The sequence below is a fragment of the Emydura macquarii genome, unplaced genomic scaffold (assembly GCF_026122565.2).
Source record: "Emydura macquarii macquarii isolate MOO-44397 ecotype Brisbane River unplaced genomic scaffold, CSIRO-AGI_Emac_v2 contig_3114, whole genome shotgun sequence".
NCBI lineage: Eukaryota > Metazoa > Chordata > Testudines > Chelidae > Emydura > Emydura macquarii.
Window position 1 is genome coordinate 1,242,655 of NW_027133251.1, and position 22,643 is coordinate 1,265,297.

Here is a 22,643-nt window from a genome sequence, read left to right on the forward strand (position 1 = left end):
TGGCTGCTGGTGTTAGAAACTGATGGATTTGCACACCCGATTGCGTGCTCAGTTAAGTGAGCCGCCGCACAGCCATGGTTTTTGTTGCCATCTAATTCTGAAAGTTATCCCTCCTCCTCCACGGACGCGCAGAGCAGAGTTGGGCAGAGAACGCTTGTTTCGTCTCACGGAGGGTTTCGATGTTTCAGCGTTCGGTTTTATTCCGATTTGGAACGAAAATGAAACATTTTGAAATTGTCCATGAAAGGGAAAGGAGGCGGTTTGCATGACTGCCGTCCTGGAGCTGTGGACCCGGGAAGCCCTGGGATCCCTAGTTTCATGGCAGGATGCACAGACCCTGGAAGCCTTGGGGTACCTGACTCTGACTCCATCCACATGGGGAGACTGGAGTCCCAGTCCACCTGGCAGGGTTCCGGGGAGCCGGGCGGGTGAGCTGGCAGGGAACCAGGCTCCTGGCAGGCGGGTTTCAAGCGCTGCCTGGGTTCCTGTGTTGAAACAGAAACCACCTCCACACCACGGTTAAAGGCTGATGAATCGGCAAAGGACGTGGAAAGCACGCTCCATCCGAATATTTCCAGCCAGCTCAAACGCATGAAACCAGAGGCTAACCAACAGTGAACGAATCTTTCCTGGCGTGTAATCATCATCTTCCCTGTCCTAATGCCTGGGCGTTCCTCCTACTCGTAACTAGCCTGTCCCAGTGCCAGCAAAGAATAATCCGTCCCCTCTCCTGCCGTCTTGCCTCTCCTGTGTTTGTCTCCCCTTGAAGCCTTGGGTTTTACATCTATGGAGAGACGAGAGACCAACTAGAGGGACTAGAGACGTGGCCCCCCAGCCAAGGGGACTAGCTGATGGGTAGCAGAGAGGCAATAGGCCTCTCTAGGCTACTCCACTTTCCTGTAATTAGACTCCTCGGACCCTGCACTCCTGTGTCGATGGATTCTCACTGGCCATTGCCGTGCCATTTCCGGTCGCTGCTTTCTGTGCGGGTTCGGAGACCAGCGACCCGGTAGCAACCTCTCACCCCCAATCCCCGTTGCTCCCCGGGAGCACCAGTCCCCCAGCAGAGCAGTACCAGGCAGTCGGACGGGTCGGCCCTGTTGCTGGGACAGAGGCAGCCGGCCGTTCATAAAAGCATGATGCTTAGTGTGTAGTGTCAGTGGCTGGAGCCCGAGGTGGCTGGGGGTGTCGGGACTCCTGGGGTCATTTCTCAACTCGGCCCCAGACTCCCTGTGCGACCGTGGGCTTGTCTTCCCTTGTGTGACGTGGGGAAGATGGCTCTGTCCCTCCTGTGGGAAGGGCCCTGAGATCTGCAGGGGAAAAGCCCGAGCCATTGGCATTGTTAAAGCAGGTTACAAACCGGGGGAACTCATTACCTGCCCCACCCAGCTAGGAGGTAGGGAGGTAGTGTCCCACTGAGCAATGGAGAGCCTGGCCTGAGGTCAGCGTCCAGCCCACTGAGCCGTGCGAGCTCTCTGTGCCTTCGTTAACCCCCGCGGTGGTAAACGAGGCTAGCGATGATCAGGCTTCGCCCTGAGCGGGAACCCTTCCACGTAGAGATCTCCAAGCAACTGCCAAGGGTAGCCAGGAAGGTGTCGTTGCCAGCCTAGCGCAGATGAGGAAGCTGAGGTCTCTAGAAGGATTTAAAGGAGGTGCCCAAAGCTGTCCAGTGAGTCAGTGTCAGAGCTGGGACTAGAACTCATACGGTCCTGGCTCCGGTGCTGTGTTCAAGTCATGCTGCCTTTCCTGCCTACCCCTGGGGGTAACTAACTGTCCGACTTTCTTCCAGGGTAGCTCCAGGGTCTTTCTCTCTCTGCTGCCCACCATTTCCACGCACCTGAGTGCGGCTCGCTTAGAGCTCACCTCGGGATCCTCCTTCTGTCTCCTCAGACACCCACGTCCAGTACGAGCGGCTGGGGGCGGACGTGACCATGCAGTGCGGGGCGATGGACTGGGACGCCGCCGTGACCTGGACGGCCAACGGCACCGACATCGACGAGGCTCATCTCAACGGGTCGCACCTGGTCCTGCGGAACGTCGACCTCGCACACAGCGGCCAGTACGCCTGCTACGAAGGCTCCTCGTGGCACCTCAAATACCAGACCTACCTGAAAGTGGGAGGTGAGTACGTGCTCGCGGGAGAGCCGGGCGCCGCCTCGGGGATAGACTGCAAGAGCTGCATGGTCGTGCTGCGGCTCCTTCGGGCCCCCCCGCCTGGTCTCAGCTCTGTGCTGATCCATTCCCGACTGTGAGGCCAGCTCTCGCTGGCAGATTGATCCCCGATAACGCTGCCCTTGGCGTCTCCTCGCCCCACGCCTGGCAACAGCCTGGGCCCCCCCCCATAGTATGTTAACTGATGCCCGGGTGACTAGGTGCGCGGTGAGACTCCCCTGTCCGTCCCCAGATGATGGTGCAGCCCCGGGGAATAATGGCATCACATCAGCTGTTCTGGGACTGGGGGAAGGGAGAGATTCTCCCGGCAATTGGCAAACGGTGCTCAGCTCTCAGGGGCAATGGCAGCAAGGGTGGTAGAAAACACACGCCGCAGTGGGGCCGTCTGAGCTGAGTGGCTGGCCCGAGGCCATGCGGGATTGTCGTCTCTGCCCTCAGCGTGTGTTTGCACAGGGCAGGCGCTGTAGGATTCCCAGGCCTCAGCGTCCAGGACGGCGGTGGCAACGGTATATATCACAGGATGGAATGTGTGGGTCCGCGATGATATTGCCTGAGATCCCTGGGCTTTCGCCATCCAGCTGCTTGGGTGTGTAGGGGGCCCTTTCTCTAGACACTTGTGTCACTTCAGTGGGTCAGTCTCATGTCGAGCCAAGGGGCCAGCAGGGCATTTCTGATTAGGGGCCACAGATGATCGGACGTGAACGGGATCTGCAGCCAGCCATGAATGGCAGATAGCAATCCCGGAGCTGCCAGGGACCAGGGCCGGAGGGCCGGGGCTAGCCAGCCCACATCAAAGAAGGAGGCAAGCCTGGGTTGACTCAGGCGGTTCCCTATAGAGGGCAGCAGGTGTTTGCAGTGAAGGGGAAGCTGTGGCAGAGTCTGCAGAGAGTGAGGGAAGAAAGGCTCCTGCCAGGAAGCCCCCGAGACTAGGGGAGTTGCCCCAGGCAAGGAAACCCAGGAGGAGGAATCAAAATGTTGGGTTCTGTGGACTTATGAATGGAGTGTTTGGGGGTTTTGAGTTTTATCTGCAGTTTATTTTATATTAATAACCCCAGTCCTCAAGGAGGGATATTTTTGACCAAGAAAAAGCCGGCCGGGAAGTTTTATTTGCACAGCCCCAGAAGGGAAACTGAGGCAGGCTGCCTGGAGTGTGACCCTCCGCCACGAGGAGGCGCATCGGAGGCGGCTGGCCCGGTCGCATGCCATCAGTGGAGTTTAATGCTGCGGCGGGATGATGTTATGTTAATCTACACCCCCCGCAGGCATATTAAATGAACATTATTCAGGTTGTGAATTGAGGGATGCGCAAGTCGGGAAATGCCGGCATTCAGGTGCTGTGTTACCTCTGCCCCTCATAAGCCTGTCTTCTGATACGGCCATTGACTCTTTTTCCACGCGTGAAGGGAGCTCAGTGGCGAGGGTGGGCTGGGGAGAAGTGGAAGGGCGAGCGAGGCGGGTCAGATGAGAACCCTTGGGCGGTGTGATGGGCAGGGGTGAGGACGGGGTGTGGGTGAGGGGCAGGAGGGCACGATGGATCTTTTCCTGTAGGAAGTCAGCGCGATGTTATCTGGAGAGGGTGGGACCAGATCAGGCTGGGTACGAGGGGGGGGGGGGGGGAGGAGGGATCAAAGGCAGCAAATAAATCATGGTGCTTTTGAGCCAGCGAGTCAGTGAGGCCAGAGGCACGTGGATGGAGGTTTTTAAGGCCCGGCTTGACAGAGCCCTGGCTGGGATGGTTTAGTTGGGGTTGGTCCTGCTTTGAGCAGGGGGTGGGACTCGGTGACCTCCTGAGGCCCCTGCCATCCCTCATCTGCTAGGATTCGGTGCCGGCGAGGAGCATGGCAGACGGCGTGAGGGGAAGCGGTGGGAGAAGGCCCCACGGTGGCGGCACCTGATGAAGAGGTGCCGGGCAACAGGGCAGCCAGAGGTGGTTTGCTGGGGTGAGCCAGGGCTGGGGGAGAAGGGGAGGAGGGGGCGTCTGCAGGCGAGTCGGCAGCGGGAGGGCAGGAGGGGGCTGGAGGCGGCAGAGACGCCGTGGCGGCTGGCAGACTGGAGGGGCTGGGTGGTGAGCTGATGAAGGGGCTGAGGCTGGAGTGGGCGCAACCCTGTCAAGCGAGTAGCTCTCGTGCAGGCAGCTGCCAGGGGCGCGGAGATCCTGCCCCCTCCGATTCAGGGCCCTCTGGCTCCGTGGTGTCCCCATGTGACATTGTGGCACCGCAGTGCTGTGTGGCCGTGCGCCCGCCAGGCTGCTCCGCCCCAGAGCAGGGTTATCTCTGGGAGAGGCACTGACTCCCCCCAGGAACCCTTCCGGTGGGAGACCGGGCTGGGGGGCAGCTGAGCCGTGCTGCATATCAGGCAGTCGTACAGCTCCGCACGCGGGAGGGGACGGGGGGACCAGGTCTGGCAGGAGGAGGAGGGGGGCCTGGCTCAGCTTGTCGCCTCCGAAGGCTCCTTTCCAGCTGTGGCATCGCCGTGACTTCGCAATGGCTCTTACATCTGCTCAGCACCTCACTAATAATAATCCCCGTCAATCCACTTAGGGGCCCAGGGGAATTGTTTGCGCTTAGCCCGGAGATCCTGCTGTTTCCCATTAGCGCAGGATTTCAGCCGCTCCCAGCTTCCCCTCGCTTGCAGCAGGCTGGGGAGAGCTCGGGCACTGCAGGGGCTAGGAGCCCAGCAGAGAGAACAGGAGATAAAGAGATACGTGAAGGCCCGATGCCGCTAATGTAATTAAGTATGCAAGGAGCTAATCACGTGAGCTGCTTCTCTGGTAATGAACTGAATTGCCTGGATTTTAATTGACTTCTCTCGGGGAGCCCCCCACCCTCCCATCACCCCCAGCCCACTCGCCTGCCTCTTCTTCTCGGGGAATTTATCTCCTCCACGCAGAGACGAGCTGCCGCAGGGGGGCACGTCAGCTCCCTTCACCCAGGGGTGAAGACAAGAACCACACTCAGCTCAGAGCCATTTTCCAGCCAGGATTTTGCAGGCCCGAGAGGCATTCGTGCCAGCGGGGTCTTGCAGAGGTTCCCCCAGCCCTGCATGAAATCCCGGCTTAGCTCCCGGTTGGGGTTCACCCTATGGAAGCTGGGATCAGAACCGGTGCCATTTCTATGGGGCTGTGACAAGGATTGTCCCACGGCTCGGTGCTCGTACCTTTCCCCACTCTGAGCTGCGCAGGGTTTGAAGGGAGGGTGGAAAGGGTCACCAGGCCAGTGCGCCCCATCATCCAAACCCAGCCCAGGCTTCCGGATTTCAGCCACTACAGCCAACCGGACCCTCCTCATCCTGCCAAGGGATTTCCCATTCCGGTGACGGGCACAATTATATGGCGCTGCTGAGACCTCTTCACTATCCTGTCATTTCGTTGGCTGGTCCTTCAAAGCCACGACCGATCCTTTGAGCGGGCCACGTGGAGCCATTTTCTGCGAAACAGGAAATCCCGCCTCTCGTGGGCTGATGCCGTGGTCAGGACTTCCTGTAGGGAGACAGTCCCTGGACTTCAAAGGCACAGATTTTAAATCTGCCTGACTGGTGTGTTTGCAAGGTCCGGTGTGCATTCAGAACTCATGGGAAGTGCAGATCTTTCTAGAATTGTTCAGAGTGGGATCTCTTCTTCCTCCTCCTGAAGGCCCTGGCGCTGGCCACAGTCAGAGATGAGGTTCGGGACCGGATGGACCCGGGGGGGCTGATGGTTTCAGGCTACATCTCTGCAGCTGTGTGCCCGGAGGGTCGGGCACTTGCAAACCAGGCGCTCGCTGCCCTCATGTAGTTGAGCCTCGCTACAGCCAAGCGCGATTCTGTTGACTTCGGTGGAGCGATTCCCATTTGCACCAAGGCGGCAGCGTAAAACGGTGGAGTCAGGACACTTGGACTGTGGTGTCCCACCGCACAGGGGAGTCGGGCTGGCCGTGGCACGCTGGCAGACTGGGAGGTTATGGGACTTTCAACCCAGGGGATTCTCTTCTGCACAGCGCCCCTCTGTGCGACTGGCCGTGCGGGACCAGGAAGGGGGTGGAACCCAGCATGCCACAGGGGAGTTGAGTCTTCACAGGCCGATGCTAGGAGACAAGCTCCCGGCCGGCCTGCAGGGCTCATGCTCCGAGTTAGGCAACGGCTTCGCTGCACGGCCCGAGGGTGGGGGAGTGGCTCTAACAAAGATGTTAGGAAATAACGTGCTCTGGAGCTTTGGCACATGGCTCTCTTTTTTATAGTCTCTTATAAAAATAATTTTAGCAGGCCCAAGAGGAGAAGAGAGTGAGAAGCAGAGGGCCGGCCAAAAGGAGGAGCGAGGTGTCTGTGCGCGTGGGATCAGGCAGGCCTCACAGGCGACATGGAAGGGGGACTTGAGTTAATGGCCATGGATCCCAGGAAAGGAGACCCTCGGTCATCCGTACTGTGGATGGAACCGATTTCTCCATCGCAGCTAGCTAGCTTGTGTCTAGTAACGCCCCCTCAGCCAAGATCAGCCCCTAGGAGCCAAGATCTTGGTCACCCACCATGCATTCCAGCCAGGCCAGCTTGCGCTGGTGTTCCCGCGGGAGCGCTTTCGAAGCCTGATGCATTCGGGAGTGCGGGTGAAGCTAACGCTAGATCCCAGGTGGCCCGCTCTCCTGGAGCTGGGAGAGGAGCAGAGAGGGTGGAGGGAAGCTGGAGAGGAAATCCACATGGCGGGCGAGTGTGCTGCGAGCGCGGGAGCCAGACGCAGCCTGCGCCGTGGCGTGGCGCAGCAGCCGGCCCGGAGGAATCCGTTGCTTTAGAAGCGAGTTGAAAAGCACGACGGCTCTTTGATAGCAGATCTGTCGAGGGCGAGGCAGCCAGCGCCGTTCGTTACCATGTGTCCCTAATTGCCTGCGGCGCAGGTGAACGCTGGCCTGGGCGTGTAATGCAATACGGTGCGGCGGACGCTGCAGAGTGCCGGCGCTGGCAGCCGGCCACCCACCCGAGTCGGAGCGACGGGCTCCGTGCTCGACTCCTTCTCCTGCTGCCTGTCACTAAACGGCTGGCGAGAGGAAGGGAAAAAACATGCGGTTTGACGGAAAACGACATGGAAAAACAACCAAATTAACAGAAAAACAAACAAACCCAAACCGGAGAGGATAGGGGAAGACAGGCAAAGCAACAAAAACCACATGTGAGCGGGGCCCGGGATGGCTTGCGTTTGTGTTCTCTGGCCTGATTAGCGGGCGATCAAGCATTAGCCGCTAATAAATAATAACAACCCCCTGTTCCTCTGCCTTAGAAGTTGCTTTGCTCCTCAGCTGGGCTCCAGCTGCGGGTTGGGTTTGGGCTCCCCCCTCCCCTTTCCTTAAAAAAAAAAAAAAAAAAGAAAGAGATGAAAAAGAGAGAGAAAAACATCTCCAGAAAACCACCAAACCCCCTTCCCCAGGCCAGATCCCTTGGATTCTTTACCGCCGCCTAGGGTGACCAGAGAGCAAAGTGTGAAAAACCGGGACACTTTTTCGGGGGGGGTGGGGGAGTGTATAGTTGCGTATATAAGACAAAGCCCCAAATATCGGGATGTCTGGTCACCCCAAGGAGATGGGGTGCTGCTGGTTACAGCTGGCCGGGCAGGGAAATGTATCCTTCACTCAGCTAGCGGGGACAGAGCAGGGCCCCGACCTAGCAGCTATGCCGGTGGGCAGCTGGTGGGAGGGGTGCGGTCGGCTCTTCGGTGTCCGTGCTAGGCCTAGCACCCCTGTGCAGCATGGGGGGGGGGGCTGTGCTATGGCGAGGCAGGCCAGCGACTCAGTACTAGGGTTGCCGTCCGCCCCGGTGTTCCCAGGATCGACCCGTTTCCCAGGTCGCTGCCACGAGAAACCCGCAAATCTTCCCGGGACGCAAAAAGTCCCGGGGTTTGTCGGTCGCGTGATCATACACCACCCTGCCCGGCCTGCCCAGACATGGGGCAGCACCTGCGCTGCAGACCAATGGTGCTGCGCACCGATGGGCGGCCGGAACCGGCTGGCGGGTGCCAAATGGGGGCAGAGAAGGGGGCAGGGGCTATGGAGTTGAGGGCAAGGTGGCGACCCTAAGGCTGGGGGGGGCTGCAGGACCAGACTGCCCCCCGGCTGCCCACTTGGTAGCCAGCGGGGTGTCCAACAGCAGAGGCTGGGGGCCGCAGGCGGCGGGGCCAGGGCTGTGGGGAAGAGAGAGGCCAGGCCTGTCCTGGGGGGCTGCATGTCTCTCCCCTGGGGCTGGGTAGCAGGGGTAGGCACTTGTGGGTGGCCTGATGGGGGGTAGTAAGAGCCCCCCCTTGAAATTAGTGCTGTCCCTGGGGCAGCATTGGGGGGCACTGTGCTGCTGGGCCGGTGGGGGGGCAGCGGCGGGGCGCACTCTCCCCTCAGGGTCAGTTCTGACCCTGGAGTCCCAGCGGCGAGCTGGTGGGGGCTCTGCACCGCAGGCAGGCGTGCGGTGTCTCACTAGGGGGTGCACTGAATCAGTGCTGCCCCCGATGGCCCAGTGACTCGGGGGGGCACTGTGGGGTGGGGGAGGGTTGCTGGAGAGGAGGGTGAAGCCCTGACGGCTTGCAACCATCAGCCCCGTCTCCTTCCGGCCTGGACGGCCGGCTCGGTGAGCCACCGTATCCCCGGGACCGGGACAGCCCAGTTTTTCCCGAGCAGGCATGCCCGTGCGCCAGGAGGGTTGAAAGGGATGCTCAGCGGAGCCTTCGCGCCTCTGATGGGATCCCCCGCCGGGAGCTGGGGGGCCTGGGGTTCCTGTGGTGGTGATGTTTGGCTGCAGTTCCCCATCGGTGAAGGAAAGCCTTTCCCACGGGCTTCCCGTCCGAACAGCTCTGCTCACAGCTGGGCAGGGTTTGACCAGGATTGTAGCCTGTTCCTGATCCCTTCAGCCCCCGTCTTGCCCCCCACGCATGCACAGACAGGCTCTCCTTAGACCAGTTTTGGCTGTAAGAAGTCGGGAACGGGCAGATAGCTCATTGGGCCCCCCTCAGCTCACGAGAGCCGCCCCGTCCCGGCTTCGGCGCCTGGCCGCAGACTGCTTTCTTGCACTATCATGTCCGGAGGGTTCCCTGCACTGACCGGTTTTTGGGGGTGGGTGGGAAGGGGTGGTTGAGCATGTCTCGGCAAGGGAGAATAAATCCTTCCCCTTGTGAGCGAGGAGCAGCAGACAGGGGCGGCGGGCCCCGGGAAGCAGAGTTCAGGACGGTCAGCTTCCATACTGCGACCTCCATGGATTTCCCGGAATGGGGCAAGGGACGGACAGGACGCCCAGCAGTGCAGGGCCGCCCCGGCGGGTACGGCTGCAGAGACGAACCGAGCGCACAGTCGCTCTGGGGTCACGGCTCTCCCGAGGCTCCTAGGACGTGCTTTGTCCTTCCTGATTTCACCCCTGCACGCTCGAGCAGTATTTTTATACTCCTCCCTGGTCATCTGACCAAGCTTCCACTTCTTGTAAGTTTCCTTTTTGAGTTTAAGCTCCCCGAAGATTTCTCTGTTAAGCCAGGCTGGTCGCCTGCCATATTTGCTGTTCTTTCTGCACATCGGGATGGTTTGTTCCTGCGCCCTCAATAAGGTTACTTTAAAATGCAGGCAGCTCTCCTGGACCTCTTTCCCCCTCGTATTTGACTCCCTCAGGGAGCTGATGGGCAGGATCCCCTGGGAGGCTAAGTCCGCTTTTCTGAAGTCCAGGGTCCGTATCCTGCTGTTCTCCTCCCTTCCTTTTGTCAGGATCCTGAACTCGACCATCTCATGGTCACTGCTGCCCAGGTTGCCACCCACTTCTACTTCCCCTACCAATTCCTCCCTGTTTGTGAGCAGCAGGACAAGAGAAGCACGGCCCCTAGTTGGTTGCTCCAGCACTTGCACCGGGAAGTTGTCCCCAACACTCTCCAAAAGCTTCCTGGATTGTTTGTGCTCTGCTGTCTTGCTCTCCCAGCAGATGTCGGGGTGATTGAAGTGCCCCATGAGAACCAGGCCCTGTGATCTGGAAACTTCCGTGAGTTGTCTGAAGAAAGCCTCGTCTACCTCCTCCTCCTGCTCTGGTGTCTATAGCAGACGCCCACCACGACATCACCCTGGTTGCTCTCACCTCTAAACTTAACCCAGAGACGCGCCACAGGCTTTCCTCCAGTTTCATACCGGAGCTCGGAGTGGTCATAGTGCTCTCTTACATACAGGGCAACTCCTCCAACTTTTTTTCCTGAGATTCAATATAAAGCTGCTGTAGTTTGAACCCGTCACCTCTTGTTCTGCCCTCTCTGGCAAGAGAGAACAATTTTTCTCCATCTTTTTTGGGGCAAGTATCTCAGGCTAATTTCTGCCGGGAAGGTGGTGGCATTACACAAGCAGTGTGTGGCCGGAGGGAATCCTTCGGAATCTGTTCTCTTTTAACTCTGGCAGACTCGCCTGCAGTACCGGTACCCGCCATGGTTGTTTGGGTAGCCACGTGCAGCGTGGAGACTAAGGGAAACCTCAAGGGGCCGGTTGCACAAGCTAGGAGCAGACACCTTCCATGGACCGTTACGCAGGAAACAGAGATTCCCTCTTCCCGGCTTTCAGCATCAGCCGGCTGTTGCCAATCCAGGCGCTGATTTCCGCTAGCAATCGGGGAAGCTGCACGCTGGTGCAGTCTGTGTGACGTTGAAGGGATGCAGGGTTAGGTGTCATCCGCCTGCCACTGGCTCTCCCACCCCCACCTTGTCTCTTAACGGCTTCCTATAGATAGTGACTAGGATGGGGAAAAGGATCGAGCCGTGCGAGAACCCCTCACGGGACGTCCTTGAGGACTAGAGGACAGAGGTGCACATACTAGCTAGCTCCTTGCTGTATCCGTCAGCACAGAGCTGTTAGCAGAGGGTTTATGTATCCCTGCAGGTGAGGTTAACCCAGCTGTGCCTATAAGGTAGAACAGCATGGCATCACTGTACGGTTAATGGCCGGTGCCACCCTCGTCCATCAGCAAAGTATCCCCTACCGGTAAGACGCAGGAGTGACCCGCAGTTCACAGTGGTGGCAGTGTTACAAATTAGGTCAATTAGATTATGACGATGTCTTATTAGTCTAAATGCAGATCATCTTACTGGACACCCAGCTCTCAAGAATTCGGCCACCGAAGTCCTGAGGGCTTTGGCTCACCCGGGGCTCAAAAACTCAACCCAGGAGCCTCGCTGCCTGTGCACAGATTTCAGGCCCTGGCGGCGCCGAGGGCTGGGAAAGGCATGCTGGGTAATGATATGCAAATGAACATCCCAGCCTTTAAAAGGAAACAAAACATGACACCAAACGGCCCTCCCCGATGCAATTAGTCCTAATGGCATTAGGCAAACAAACACGTTCAAAGGCGAAGAGCGACCCCCTCCGCCTTGTTCCCCTGTGGGACTCGCTCGGCCTTGCCCAGGGGTGTGAGAGCGAAGAAGGTGCTTTGCAAATGCTGACTGAACCGGTCTAATTGCCCTTCTGCACGCGCAGGCGTGCTATCGCCGCCACGTTCCTTCCCTTCCCTTCCCTCGCCGGGCGAGACGAGCTGCCCAGCTGCAGCAGAGTGGTGCTGACTTGGCTTGCTGCGTACAATATGATAATCCGGGGCAGCCAATGTCAGAAGCAATAAAAATATCCCTTCTTCCTGCTGTAAACACGGTGCAGCTGCGAGTGCCAGGGAGGCCGAGAGCTCTGAGCCGTGCCGTGGCGAGCAGGGGACAGTGGGGAGGTCCTCTCACAAAGAGGGGAGCACGTGGCATTCGTTAGACCCCGCAGAGGGTTCTCCGGGTCCCGAAGAAGCCTGGTTTGCTAGCCCTCTCAGGAGAGCCTGTCTGTCTGGGTTAATAACCCTAGGAAAGCTGACGTTCCCTGCTGTTATTGTTCCACGCGTGCCTCTGGGCGCCTCACTGAGACCCGCTGGAATTACACCGCCTTCCATTGATACGTATCCTCTTTGATTCACAGCGTTTCAGGCCAGAAGTGGCCCACGAGATCCTCGGGTATAGGGCAGGCCAGAAAGTTTCACCCGGTTACCCTCACAGCGAACCCAGTGACGGGTTTGGCTCAAGCATCTCTTCCCGAAAGGCTGCCAGGCGGGATTGGAAGACAGCAGGAGATGGAGAAATCCACCCCTGCCCTGGGGCGTTAGGTCCAATGGCTAATCGGCCTTCCTGTTGAAAACCTGCATCTTATTTCTCATTTGAATGTGCCTGGTTTAAACATCCAGCCTTTGGTTCTTGTTGGTTCTTCCCCCACCCCCCACCCCGTCACAGTTTTCCCTTCCCCCTTGTTGTGCCTGGTTTAAACATCCAGCCTTTGGTTCTTGTTGTACCGAGATTACAAGAGCCCGGTAATGCCCAAGATTTTCTCTGCACTAATCAAGTCACCTTGGGATCCCACGTTTGCACTGGTTTGCACACAACCAGAACAGTACGTAGCTCACTGGGAAAGGGAAGGGGTACCATTTGACCAGGACACCAAGGCAAAGCCATGCCCTTACCAAAAAATCATGGGATTTCCAAGGTTCAGCGGACAGCGGCTGAGTTGTGTAAGGTCTCATGCACAGCAGGCTGCATGGAATTCAGCTGATCTGCCTCTGCTGGTCTGAACTGACCCTGAACTTTGATTCTAGTGTGGTGGGAAAGATCATGCCTCAGCGCTTGGGCCTGCAGTCCTGTCTCAGGTGAAACTCCCGTCGCCTTCCAGCAGTGTCCTGCCTGGGCTAAGCAGGCAGGATCGGGCCCAAGTCGTCAGCTGGCCCATCTTCCCCGGCACTGCTCAGGCTCTGCACGCCGGGCTGGGCGACGGTCTTCCCCCCTCGTCACAGTTTTCCCTTCCCCACGTCACCCCCTACATGATTCGATTCGGGCCTGTCTACACATACAGCGGCGCAGCAGCACCAGTGTAGCCTCTTACGGAGTGGCGTCGTTAACCCATCTCCCCAAGCGGCGGTGGTTCTGTCGGTGGGAGAAGCTCTGGCGCCATTTGCGCAGGGGATTAGGTCGGTCTAACTGCGTCGTTCGGAGGGTGGGTTTTTCACCTCCCTCCCCGAGGGAAGGAGTTACACCGGTCGATGTAGGGTAGCTCAGGCTGCAGCAATCTGGGGATTGCTTCGTTACAGCACAAAGAGCAGGAGAGTGAGTGCACACCCAGGACTTTCCTAGGGGAATTCGGTCCCTAGGACCCAGCCAGTCCTTGCCCTCTCTGGCCCAAGCAGCGTCCGTTGCCCTGGCAGTTTTTGGGGTGCTGGGGGCAGCTGGGAACCGGGGTCGGTTTGAGCTGGGTAACGTTCTGCTGCTTCTGTAGGTTTCCTTTTTCCCGTCTTTGGAGCAGGTTCTGCCGCATCCTCGAGACACTGCCGATAAAGCTGGCCCCGCCTCGCTGCGGCCCCGATCCAACGCCCCCGGAAGCGTTGCCCTTGGCGTTAGTGACTGTGTCGGGCAGGGGTCCTCGGTCGCGCAGAGATCCTCACGCCGGTCGCGGCCACCCCAGCGTGAGTCAGGCCCAGCTGCGTGGCAGGCGGGGGGAGCCCGAGGGTGGTGAGGGAGTTCAGAGCTCTAGCCGGTCACCTCAAAACCCGGGTGTGCGTCTGGATTTGGGGGCAAAAGCGAAACGAGTTGGATGTTCTCATCGTATTCCCCAGGGGGGATTTTCCTGCACCCCACATCCCCCAGCACCAGCGGGCAGAGGAGCCGGCCTTTTCAACGTGCTGCCCTGAACTGTGCGAGTGGATCGATGGCAGGTCCCAGCCGCACTGGGGTGTGTGGGGCTGGCAGGCTAGGTGGGAACCTCAGTCATCGCCTGGCAGCCACATGGCAGCCCCAGCCTCAACCCCTCGCCCCCTCGCCCCCCACCCAGCCAGCCTTGGCCTCCCCCTGCCCCGGCATCAGGAATGGATGTCCGCCCGGAGATCTCCCCAGACTTGTTTATCCTTGTTAACATGACAAACCTGGCGCAATAATTAAAGAAGCCAAACCGTTGTGTAAACAGCTTCCCACAGCCCCTGCCCCACCCTCCGCCCCATCGCTTCCCCCCCCCCCCCCCACCCCATCTTCATCTTCCCGCTCTGAGCTGTCAGCAGCGCTGCTGGTAATTAACGACGCGCCCGGGCGGAGGAGGAGGAAGCTCCAGCCGCTTCGTCTCAGGGAGGTCGCGCGCCCACGCCGAGCCGGCTGTGATGGGGGCTCTGGTGGCGTGGGGATCTGGCGCCCTGTTTACGCTGGGCTCCCCTCTGGGAGGGGTCGGCTCGGCCTCACCTAAGAGCCTTGTCCAAATATTTTTGTGAACCTCCTGCCCCTCGCAGGGGGGCGGGAAAGGGGCTGAGTTTCCAGGGGTCTGCCTGTACCCCAGGGAGGGAAAGCTGGGATGGGCGAGAACCCCTCACCGCCCCTCGCCCCCCACACCTCCCTGGCTGCCTGTTGGCTGGCCAGAAACACCAGCCTGTGCTCGTAGCTAGGCGTTGCCCTCCCTCGCCTGTCATTTCCCAAACCAGTTGCCCATGGGGGCAGGCGTCAGCCCTGGACCGTTTACATTGGGAGGTTTCCGGTCGGCTCTTCAGCTGGGGGCGTCTGTTCAGTTCTTTGACTACAGGGCAGGGGGGGCCAGCTCCAATCTCAATCTGTGCTGACGTTTAAGAAACAAACTCTGCTGGCATTATTGGCCCGGCTGCTCCCCCTTAGGGTCCGGCTGCCCTGTGGCTGGACGCTCATGTTGTACCCTGGGCCGGCAGCTCTGATCCAGCTATTGAACCAAGTGTAGCAGGGTAGCCACCGTGGTGCGGGCAGCGGCCCAGCTGCGTGGCCAGGATCCCAAACCGGATTGCGTCGGGGTGACGAGCCCATGTAACAACTGCTGTGCTTGTGTTTTTAATGTGCTAACCTATCAGATCTCCTGTGGGGGGGTATCCACCTGAGCTGGAAATTACCCCTCCAGCGTAGACATTCCCCCAGGGTGTGGGCTTCTGCCCCCCTCTCCTGCCTTTTCAAACATCTTCATGCAGCCAGGTGATGCTGGATGATCATCAGAGACTCTCTGTGTCTGAAATTCCTCCGGGCCAACCTGTAGCCTGGGCTCAGAGTCAGTTCTTGCAGCTCCGCACCTCCAGGAGAGCTTGCCTGGATAACGCCGTGCATTTGGGTTTAATAGCAGCAACCTGCTGGGACGACAGGCGCACGGAATTAGAGATGGGGCGGGACCCTACCTGGCACTGTCATTCCACAGGTGTGTTCTTCATCCGGCCAATCTTGGGGAAGGTTCTGGCATGTCCTGTGGATGTCGGCTCTGTGGATGTGGGGTAAAGGGTGGATGTGATATATCCTGACTTTAGCAAAGACTTTGGTACGGTCTCCCAGAGTATTCTTGCCAGCAAGATACAGAAGTATGGGTTGGATGAATAGACTATAAAATGGCTAGAGAAATGGCTAGATCATCGGGCTCAACGGGTAGTGATCAATGGCTCCATGTCTAGTTGGCAGCTGGTAACAAGCGGAGTGCCCCAAGGGTTGGTCCTGGGCCCAGTTTTGTTCAACATCTTCATTAATGATCTGGAGAATGGGGTGGGTTGCACCCTCTGCTAATTTGCAGATGAGACTTAGCTGGGGGGAGTGGTAGATACCCTGGAGGGTAGGGTTAGGATACAGAGTGACCTAGACAAACTGGAGGATTGAGTCAAAAGAAATCTGATGAGGTTCAGCAAGGACAAGTGCAGAGTCCTGCACTTAGGACAGAAGAATCCCATGCACAGCTACAGACTGGGGACCGACGGGCTAGGCAGCAGTTCTGCAGAAAAGGACCTGGGGGTAACAGTGGACAAGAAGCTGGATATGAGTCAGCAGTGTGCCCTGGTTGTCAAGAAGGCTAATAGCATATTGGGCTGCATTAGTAGGAGCATTGCCAGCAGATGGAGGGAAGTGATTATTCCCCTCTATTCGGCATTGGTGAGGCCACATTTGGAGTATTGTGTCCAGTTTTGGGCCCCCCACTACAGGAAGGATGTGGACAAGTTGGAGAGAGTCCAGCGGAGGGCAACAAAAATGATGAGGGGACTGGAGCACAAGACTTATGAGGAGAGGCAGAGGGAACTGGGCTTGTTTAGTCTGCAGAAGAGAAGAGTGAGGGGGGATTTGATAGCAGCCTTCAACTACCTGAAAGGGGGTTCCAGGGAGGATGGAGCTAGGCTGTTCTCAGTGGTGGCAGATGACAGAACAAGGAGCAATGGTCTCAAGTTGCAGTGGGGGAGGTCTAGGTTGCATATTAGGAAAAAGATTTTCCCTAGGAGGGTGGTGAAGCACTGGAATGGGTTACCTGGGGAGGTGGTGGAATCTGCATCCTTAGAGGTTTTTAAGGTGCAGCTTGACAAAGCCCTGGCTGGGCTGATTTAGTTGGGCTTGGTCCTGCTTTGAGCAGGGGGTGGGACTAGATACCTCCTGAGGTCCCTGCCAACCCTGATGTGCTGGGATTCTAGGACACCACGACTCCTGGTGCTCCAGGGCTCTCTCACACGTGCTGGTTAACTATGGAGACAATAGCCCAATAAGGAAACATCCCCTTTGATCAGGAAGGAGGGGGGTTCTTCCTGGCCTCTGAGCACACTGGGTCCTTGCCCTGATACGGCTCGTCCTGCCCCTGCATCCGTGTCTTGGCAGGAAATGAGAGGGGTAAAGCACATGCCCGGTAGAGGGGAACGTGTTTTATATTCCTGGCTCTGCTCTCTGGCTTCGTGGTCACGTAGGGCCTGGTTTTGAGAGGTGCTGAGTCACACACAGCTCCCAGTGAGTTCATCTTGGCGGTGTGAATGCTCAACACCTCCGCAGCGCTGGTCCTTACGCTTTCTCTGCCTCAGTTGCCCCCATGTGAAAGGAGCCTCAATGACCATTTGAAAAGCTTTTTCCGAGACCTTCCAATGGAAGGGGATTATAAATACCTCATTGTATCCCAGCTCCATACACCCAGCTGTTTTCCCCATCCCTACCTCTCCTGCCACGGCGCTCTTGAGCCGCCAATCCCCAGGGGTGGTGCAGACGCACAGCGAGGCTTATCCTGCCGGGCGTTGGGTCCAAGGTGGAGCTGGGTGTACTTCCACATGAATGACGGTCTCATTAGCTGTGGTTTCCTGACCTGGCATCTTTGCTGTAAATAATTGAGAATAATAAACGTGTGATGGCAGAAGGGCTCTGTGGCAGGGAAAGAGAATTTGGGGTCTGGGAAACAGAGGGGAGCTGAGAGGAAAGGGGGGAATCTCAGGCAGTCCGGGGTGTGTGTCCACCTGAGATTGCAAACTCCCCAAGATTGTGAGCTGGCGGATTTTGGAGGCCCATGGATCATTTCCCTCCCCGATCCCTCTGAGCTGTCAGTATCGGTACTGCAGGCAACGGCAGGACAATTTCCAGTCGCTCTTGCTCCAAGCGCTTAATGCTGTTTAAACAATTACGCAGTTGATAAATTTTGACAAGAAGAGATAGAAATAGCTGGGGAGAGCGTGGAGTGAAATGCTCTAAACAGATGTCCCTTTTCTCTGCTCCCTTCCCCCAGCTCCCCGGGGGTCTTTAGCATTTGCTGCCAACTACACAAGACAGTGTTCGCTTGAATCGAAGGGGGAAATCTCCCTTATTAAAATGGTTTATGATCTTGTCCCTGGGGTGGAAGCTGCTTGCTCTCGCCGCGCTAACAGTCTGTGTTCCATCAAACGAGCCCCCCTCTCCGTGACCGGCTCAGCGCATGGTGTAGCTAACCACGGAACATTTGCACCTTGCCCCATAATCTGACCAGGTCCCACGGAGTCAGCAGCCCGCAGGGTAGAGCTGCGCAGGGAGCTGGGCAGAGGGCTCCTGTCCCAGCGCATTTCAAAAGGCAGGCGGGGAGCGATGCACACCGGCCATTGGGCACGGCTCCAGGAGGCAGGCACGGCTCATGCCCCCCTTCTCGCACTAATGGGTTTACTGGAAGGACATGCTGAATGGGGCCGGATTCTTCCGTCGGCTATAGCAAAATCCAGAGTCGCTTCCAGGGATTCCCACCAGGTGACATTCAGCAGGGCAAGCGGATTCTGGAAGGGTTGGGCCAGGCTCTGAGCTCAGTTCTGCAGTAAATCCATTGCAAACAGTGGTGTATGCTGGTTAGAGAGCGGAGGTGCTGAGTACCTTACACTCATCTGACATTCGGGAGGTCGGGGATGGGCATGGCTATTTGAAGCCCAGATACGCTAGTGGTGTAAATGTGTGCAGTGCCCTCCCTGGCGGAGGATCTGGCCCCTGCTGTTTTGGGACGTGGCGGGGCGGATGAGAGTAGCCGTAAAGCTGTCTTATCATAAACTCTCCTGCCAGAGGCTTTTCCTGCTACATCCCTCGGTGTCTGATACACCCCCCACCCCTCCTTTTGTTATTTTTTTTTGCAAACACACTGGAGACCAGCTGGGCGTGCGGTCACCCCTTTGCCCTTTCACCTCTGCTGTATGAGCCCTTTACATCCAGGGCCAAAAGAGCCTCGGGTGTCAGCGTGAATCACTGGTGGGTGGGCGTGGCGGTCCCTTTCGGTGCTGACCCACAGAAGATACGACACGTCACAGCCCCCACCCTTGGAGGCTGGGCTCTGTGGATCTGTAGCAATGTATGCATTTAGCTGCGTCGGTCCCCGGTTCGCCCCCCAGCGTGCTGACGGCTACGAGCCCCAGAGCCTGTCACGTCAGCAGATGCCCCTGGATGCTGCACCCACTCGGCGCGTGCCCGGCGCGTGAAGCATTTGTCTCTCTCGGCGTTCTAATCTCTGAGCAGACAAACCAAGCGTCCCAGCTGACGGTTTGTAAAACACAGGGGTGGCCACCCCCCTAACTGCCCTGGTACCCTTCAAAGCCTCGTCTCCCTGGGCCGGGCGGCGGGAAGGAAACGATTTTCTGTTTGATTCTCGTTTTGATGCTGTGCAGCTCGGTCAATCCTTTGTGCCAAGACGGCGCACCCCACTCGCTGCAGGGGGTCGGGAACCTTGCCGTAGCTTCAGGCCTCTTTCTGGGCGATGACACGTTGCCTGATTACGATACGCGCCAGGCCGCCGCTCCTTTCACATCAGATCCAGGGATTCACCCGGGATGGAGTTAGAGAGGCGGGAAATAGCCTGCTCCTGTCGCAAACTGCTTGTAATTCCGGCTTTGATGGTAGGTTTAAAACGGAGTCAATATTACACTAGTCGCATGTCTGGGAACCGTGGCCATGTTATGTATCTGCCCCTGTGTGTGATATGTATCTTAGGCAGTGACATAGATCATGGGGTTTGAAGAGGGGACTCAATACATTCACAGGCAGAATCTTGGACAGCTGATCTGATTCTTCATCCATCCATCTATCCATCTGTCTTATCTATCGCTACACACATCTTTCTGTCTATCTCCCGTGCTCATAACTATGACATCTAAACACTTTGGTGATGTAAACGTGCGTCCTTCCCTCTGCAGCGCCCCTCATGCTGGCATGCAGTGTTGCAGGGGCTTTGCCTCGCCACTTTTCCGCCCGTGGTGACTGCCTCCAGTTGATCTCTTCCCAGGACTCCCTCATGGCGTCTCCTGTGGCTCAGCCTTCTGGCCCAGTCGCCCAACAGTTCAGTCCCCTTCCAGGGTTCGGCTCTGCCAAAGGTCCTTCGCCCCCTCCTGGTAACAATCAGCTTTTTGTCCGGGGACTGACCCCCCAGGCTTCTCCCTGTTGGGAGTCCAGGTACCATTTACACTGGCCTTCTGCCTCTTTTAGACTTCAATCAACATGGCACTTCTCTCCTCCAGGCCCGCACAGGGGTCAACTCTGCTTTCGAGCCACAGCCAAACCCAAACTACTGGACCGTCCGTCAGGTCCTTCCCTGGCTCCCGGGTCCCGCCACCCCACCGACTGCGTTCCCAGCTCTGTTTAGACAGTGCTCTCTCTGCTTCACGGACTTTAAGGCCACCAGGGACCAACATGATCATCTAGTCTGACCCCCCGGCACATTGCAGGCTACAAAACCCCACCCGTCGCCTCCTGTAACAATCCCGTAACCTCTGGCTGAGTTACTGACGTCCTTAAATCTTCATTTAAAGACTTCAAGTTATGGACAATCCACCATTTACTCTAGTTCAAACCAGCCAGTGACCCGTGCCCCACGCTGCAGAGGAAGGCGAAAACCCCTCAGGATCTCTGCCAATCTGACATGGGGGGGGAAATTCCTTCCTGACCCCTAATGACCCTGAGAATGTAGGTGAAACTCACCAGCCACAGAGCTGGGCGAGAATTCTCTGTAATAACTCAGAGCCCCCCCCATTCAGTCTCCCATCTCTGGCCGCGGGAGAGATGAGCTCACAGCAGTGAGCAGATGGGTCATATGCCATCCTAGGCAACCTCATCGTACCAGCCCCTCCATAAATTTGTCAAGCTCAGTCTTGAAACAGGCTAGGTGTTTTGCCCCCACTGCTCCCAGTGGAAGGCTGTTCCAGAACTTCACTCCTCTGATGGTTAGAAACCTGCATCTTATTTCAAAGCTAACAGCTAGGGTCAGGCTTTCTAATTAAGCCTCATTATGCCCCATCCAGGGCCACTAATTAGCTCTCGTTGACAGCTCCTCTCTGAGGCTGAGGAAAGCTGCTAAGTCATAGGCAAGCCTGAGTCCAGCTAGCCCACGACAAACGCCTGTCGTAGGCGCTGCGTGCCTGGCCTCGAAACACTTTGTAGGGAGTTGGGAAGGGCCGAGCTGCACCAAGGCCAGTTGCTAGAACTCTTTGACCCCGTGTCTTAGTCCCTAGAGTGCTAACAGCAAAGGTGGTGCCATTTTTATTTAGCTGTGGGGCTGGTACTTTTGGAGCCAGGAGGATCTGAGTTCTCCTCCTTCCGCTGGACACTTCGGAGCGACCACAGAGGGCGGCACAATGGCCAGGGTTTGTTACGGTGAGGGGGAGGGTCACTGTGATCTATCCCTGTTGCTGTCCAGTCACCGATGGCTGGTTTAGAGTCCGGCATCTGCCAAGCGTTATCCCCGTGGAAACAGACCCTTCCTTAAGGACAACCCTTTGCACAGAATCATAGAAATATAGGGCTGACAGGGACCTGCAGAGGCCATCTGTTCTAGTCCAACCCCTGTGCAGAAGTAGGATTAAGTACACCTAGGCCGTCCCTGGCAGATGCATGTGTCCACCTGCATGTGTGTCCGCCTGCATATATCTGCGTGTGTGGATATGTACATATGTTTGCATGCATGGGTGTATATATGTGTGTGCAATTGTATGAGTGATGTGTGCACGCTCGCACGTGTTTGTGCATGTGTGTGCACGCGTGTGGATGAGTGGCTGGTTTCTCAAAGATACCATTCAAAGGAAATCACTAGTGTTATGGGCATCCAGGCCCAGGCCACCACTTGTAAAGCAGGTAGAGTAGCACAATTCACAGTCGTCCCTGCGTCACCTAGAGACCAGATCTGAGCCCTGCCGGGGCTGAATTCCAGCCAGGCTCTGAACTTAGTCAGGCCTCACCCCCGCAGAGAGCCCCTTGTCTCGCGGAGCTCAGTCCGAGCGTTCGTCCTTCAGCAGGCGATTTCTCCACTGCCAGCACTCGGGCTCTGTGACACAAGGTGGCTTGCGGCTTCCCTCCCCAGGCTGCCACGAGCTAGTTCCAAGACGTTTGGCCCGGTTTGCTCAGGTTTCCTTGCTTTCTTTTCATTTCTAACCCATGGGGGCAACCAGGAACTGGATAATGTTAAGGGGAGATGTTCCTGTTTAGCCTCCAGGGAGAGAAAAGAAAGGGGAGAATGTAGCACGTAGGGCTTGTCTACACTTGAAACGCTACAGAGGAGCAGCTGTGCCACATAGAGCTTCAGTGTAGACACTGCCTACCGTGACAGGCGGGGTTCTCCCATCGGCGCAGGGAATCCACTTCTCCGAGAGATGGAAGTGAGGTCCACAGAAGAATTCTTCCATCACCATAGCGCTGTCTACACGAGGGGGTAGGTCAGCTTAACTGCATCTCTTAGCGCAGTGGTTCCCGACCTGTGGCCCGGGGGCCCAAAGTGGGCAGAACTGCCAGTATTCCAAGAAAAGCTTTGGAAGGGGAATTCTCTGGATAAGCTGCAACCAAATTTCCACCCGGGCACCTAAATCAGCAGCCTGCTTTTCAAATTTGCTGGGCATTTTCTGTGTCTATGGCTGTGGAGGAAGTGACGCACAGCCGGCATTTCCCAGCATTGTAAAACACGACCGTCGGTGCCAGCGGCCAATTCTGACTGGGGAGCAGAGGTCTGACTGCTGACAGAAGGTGTAAGGCTGTGACAAATCAGACCCTGTGTCTTCAGAGAGGGAGTTTGAGGCCGCCAGTGGACTCTTATTCCAGGTTCTCAGGAGTCCTGCGTGGGCTAATATTTAAACCTGTGCAAAGTAGGTGGTAAAATGCTATTAAACCGGAATGTAAATGATTGCATGAAGTGCCAGGCAACAGAGAATTCATCCGTTGCTGTGTATTCCTTGCAGAGTTCCTAGGGCGATACATTTATTGCCACTCCTGCTTTTGCTAATTGAATTTGCCATGTCACTTT

General features: G+C 57.3%; 1 protein-coding gene across 4 annotated transcripts in view; it reads left to right on the forward strand.

Moving 5' to 3' along the window:
* Window positions 1–22,643, forward strand: part of CNTFR (ciliary neurotrophic factor receptor) — a 384,981-nt gene that overhangs the window by 254,061 nt on the left and 108,277 nt on the right. For all 4 annotated transcript variants that reach the window (XM_067530844.1, XM_067530842.1, XM_067530843.1 and 1 more), the window contains exon 4: window positions 1,891–2,121. In XM_067530844.1, the coding sequence (XP_067386945.1) occupies window positions 1,891–2,121 (231 nt within the window). The remainder of the gene's footprint in view (window positions 1–1,890; window positions 2,122–22,643) is intronic.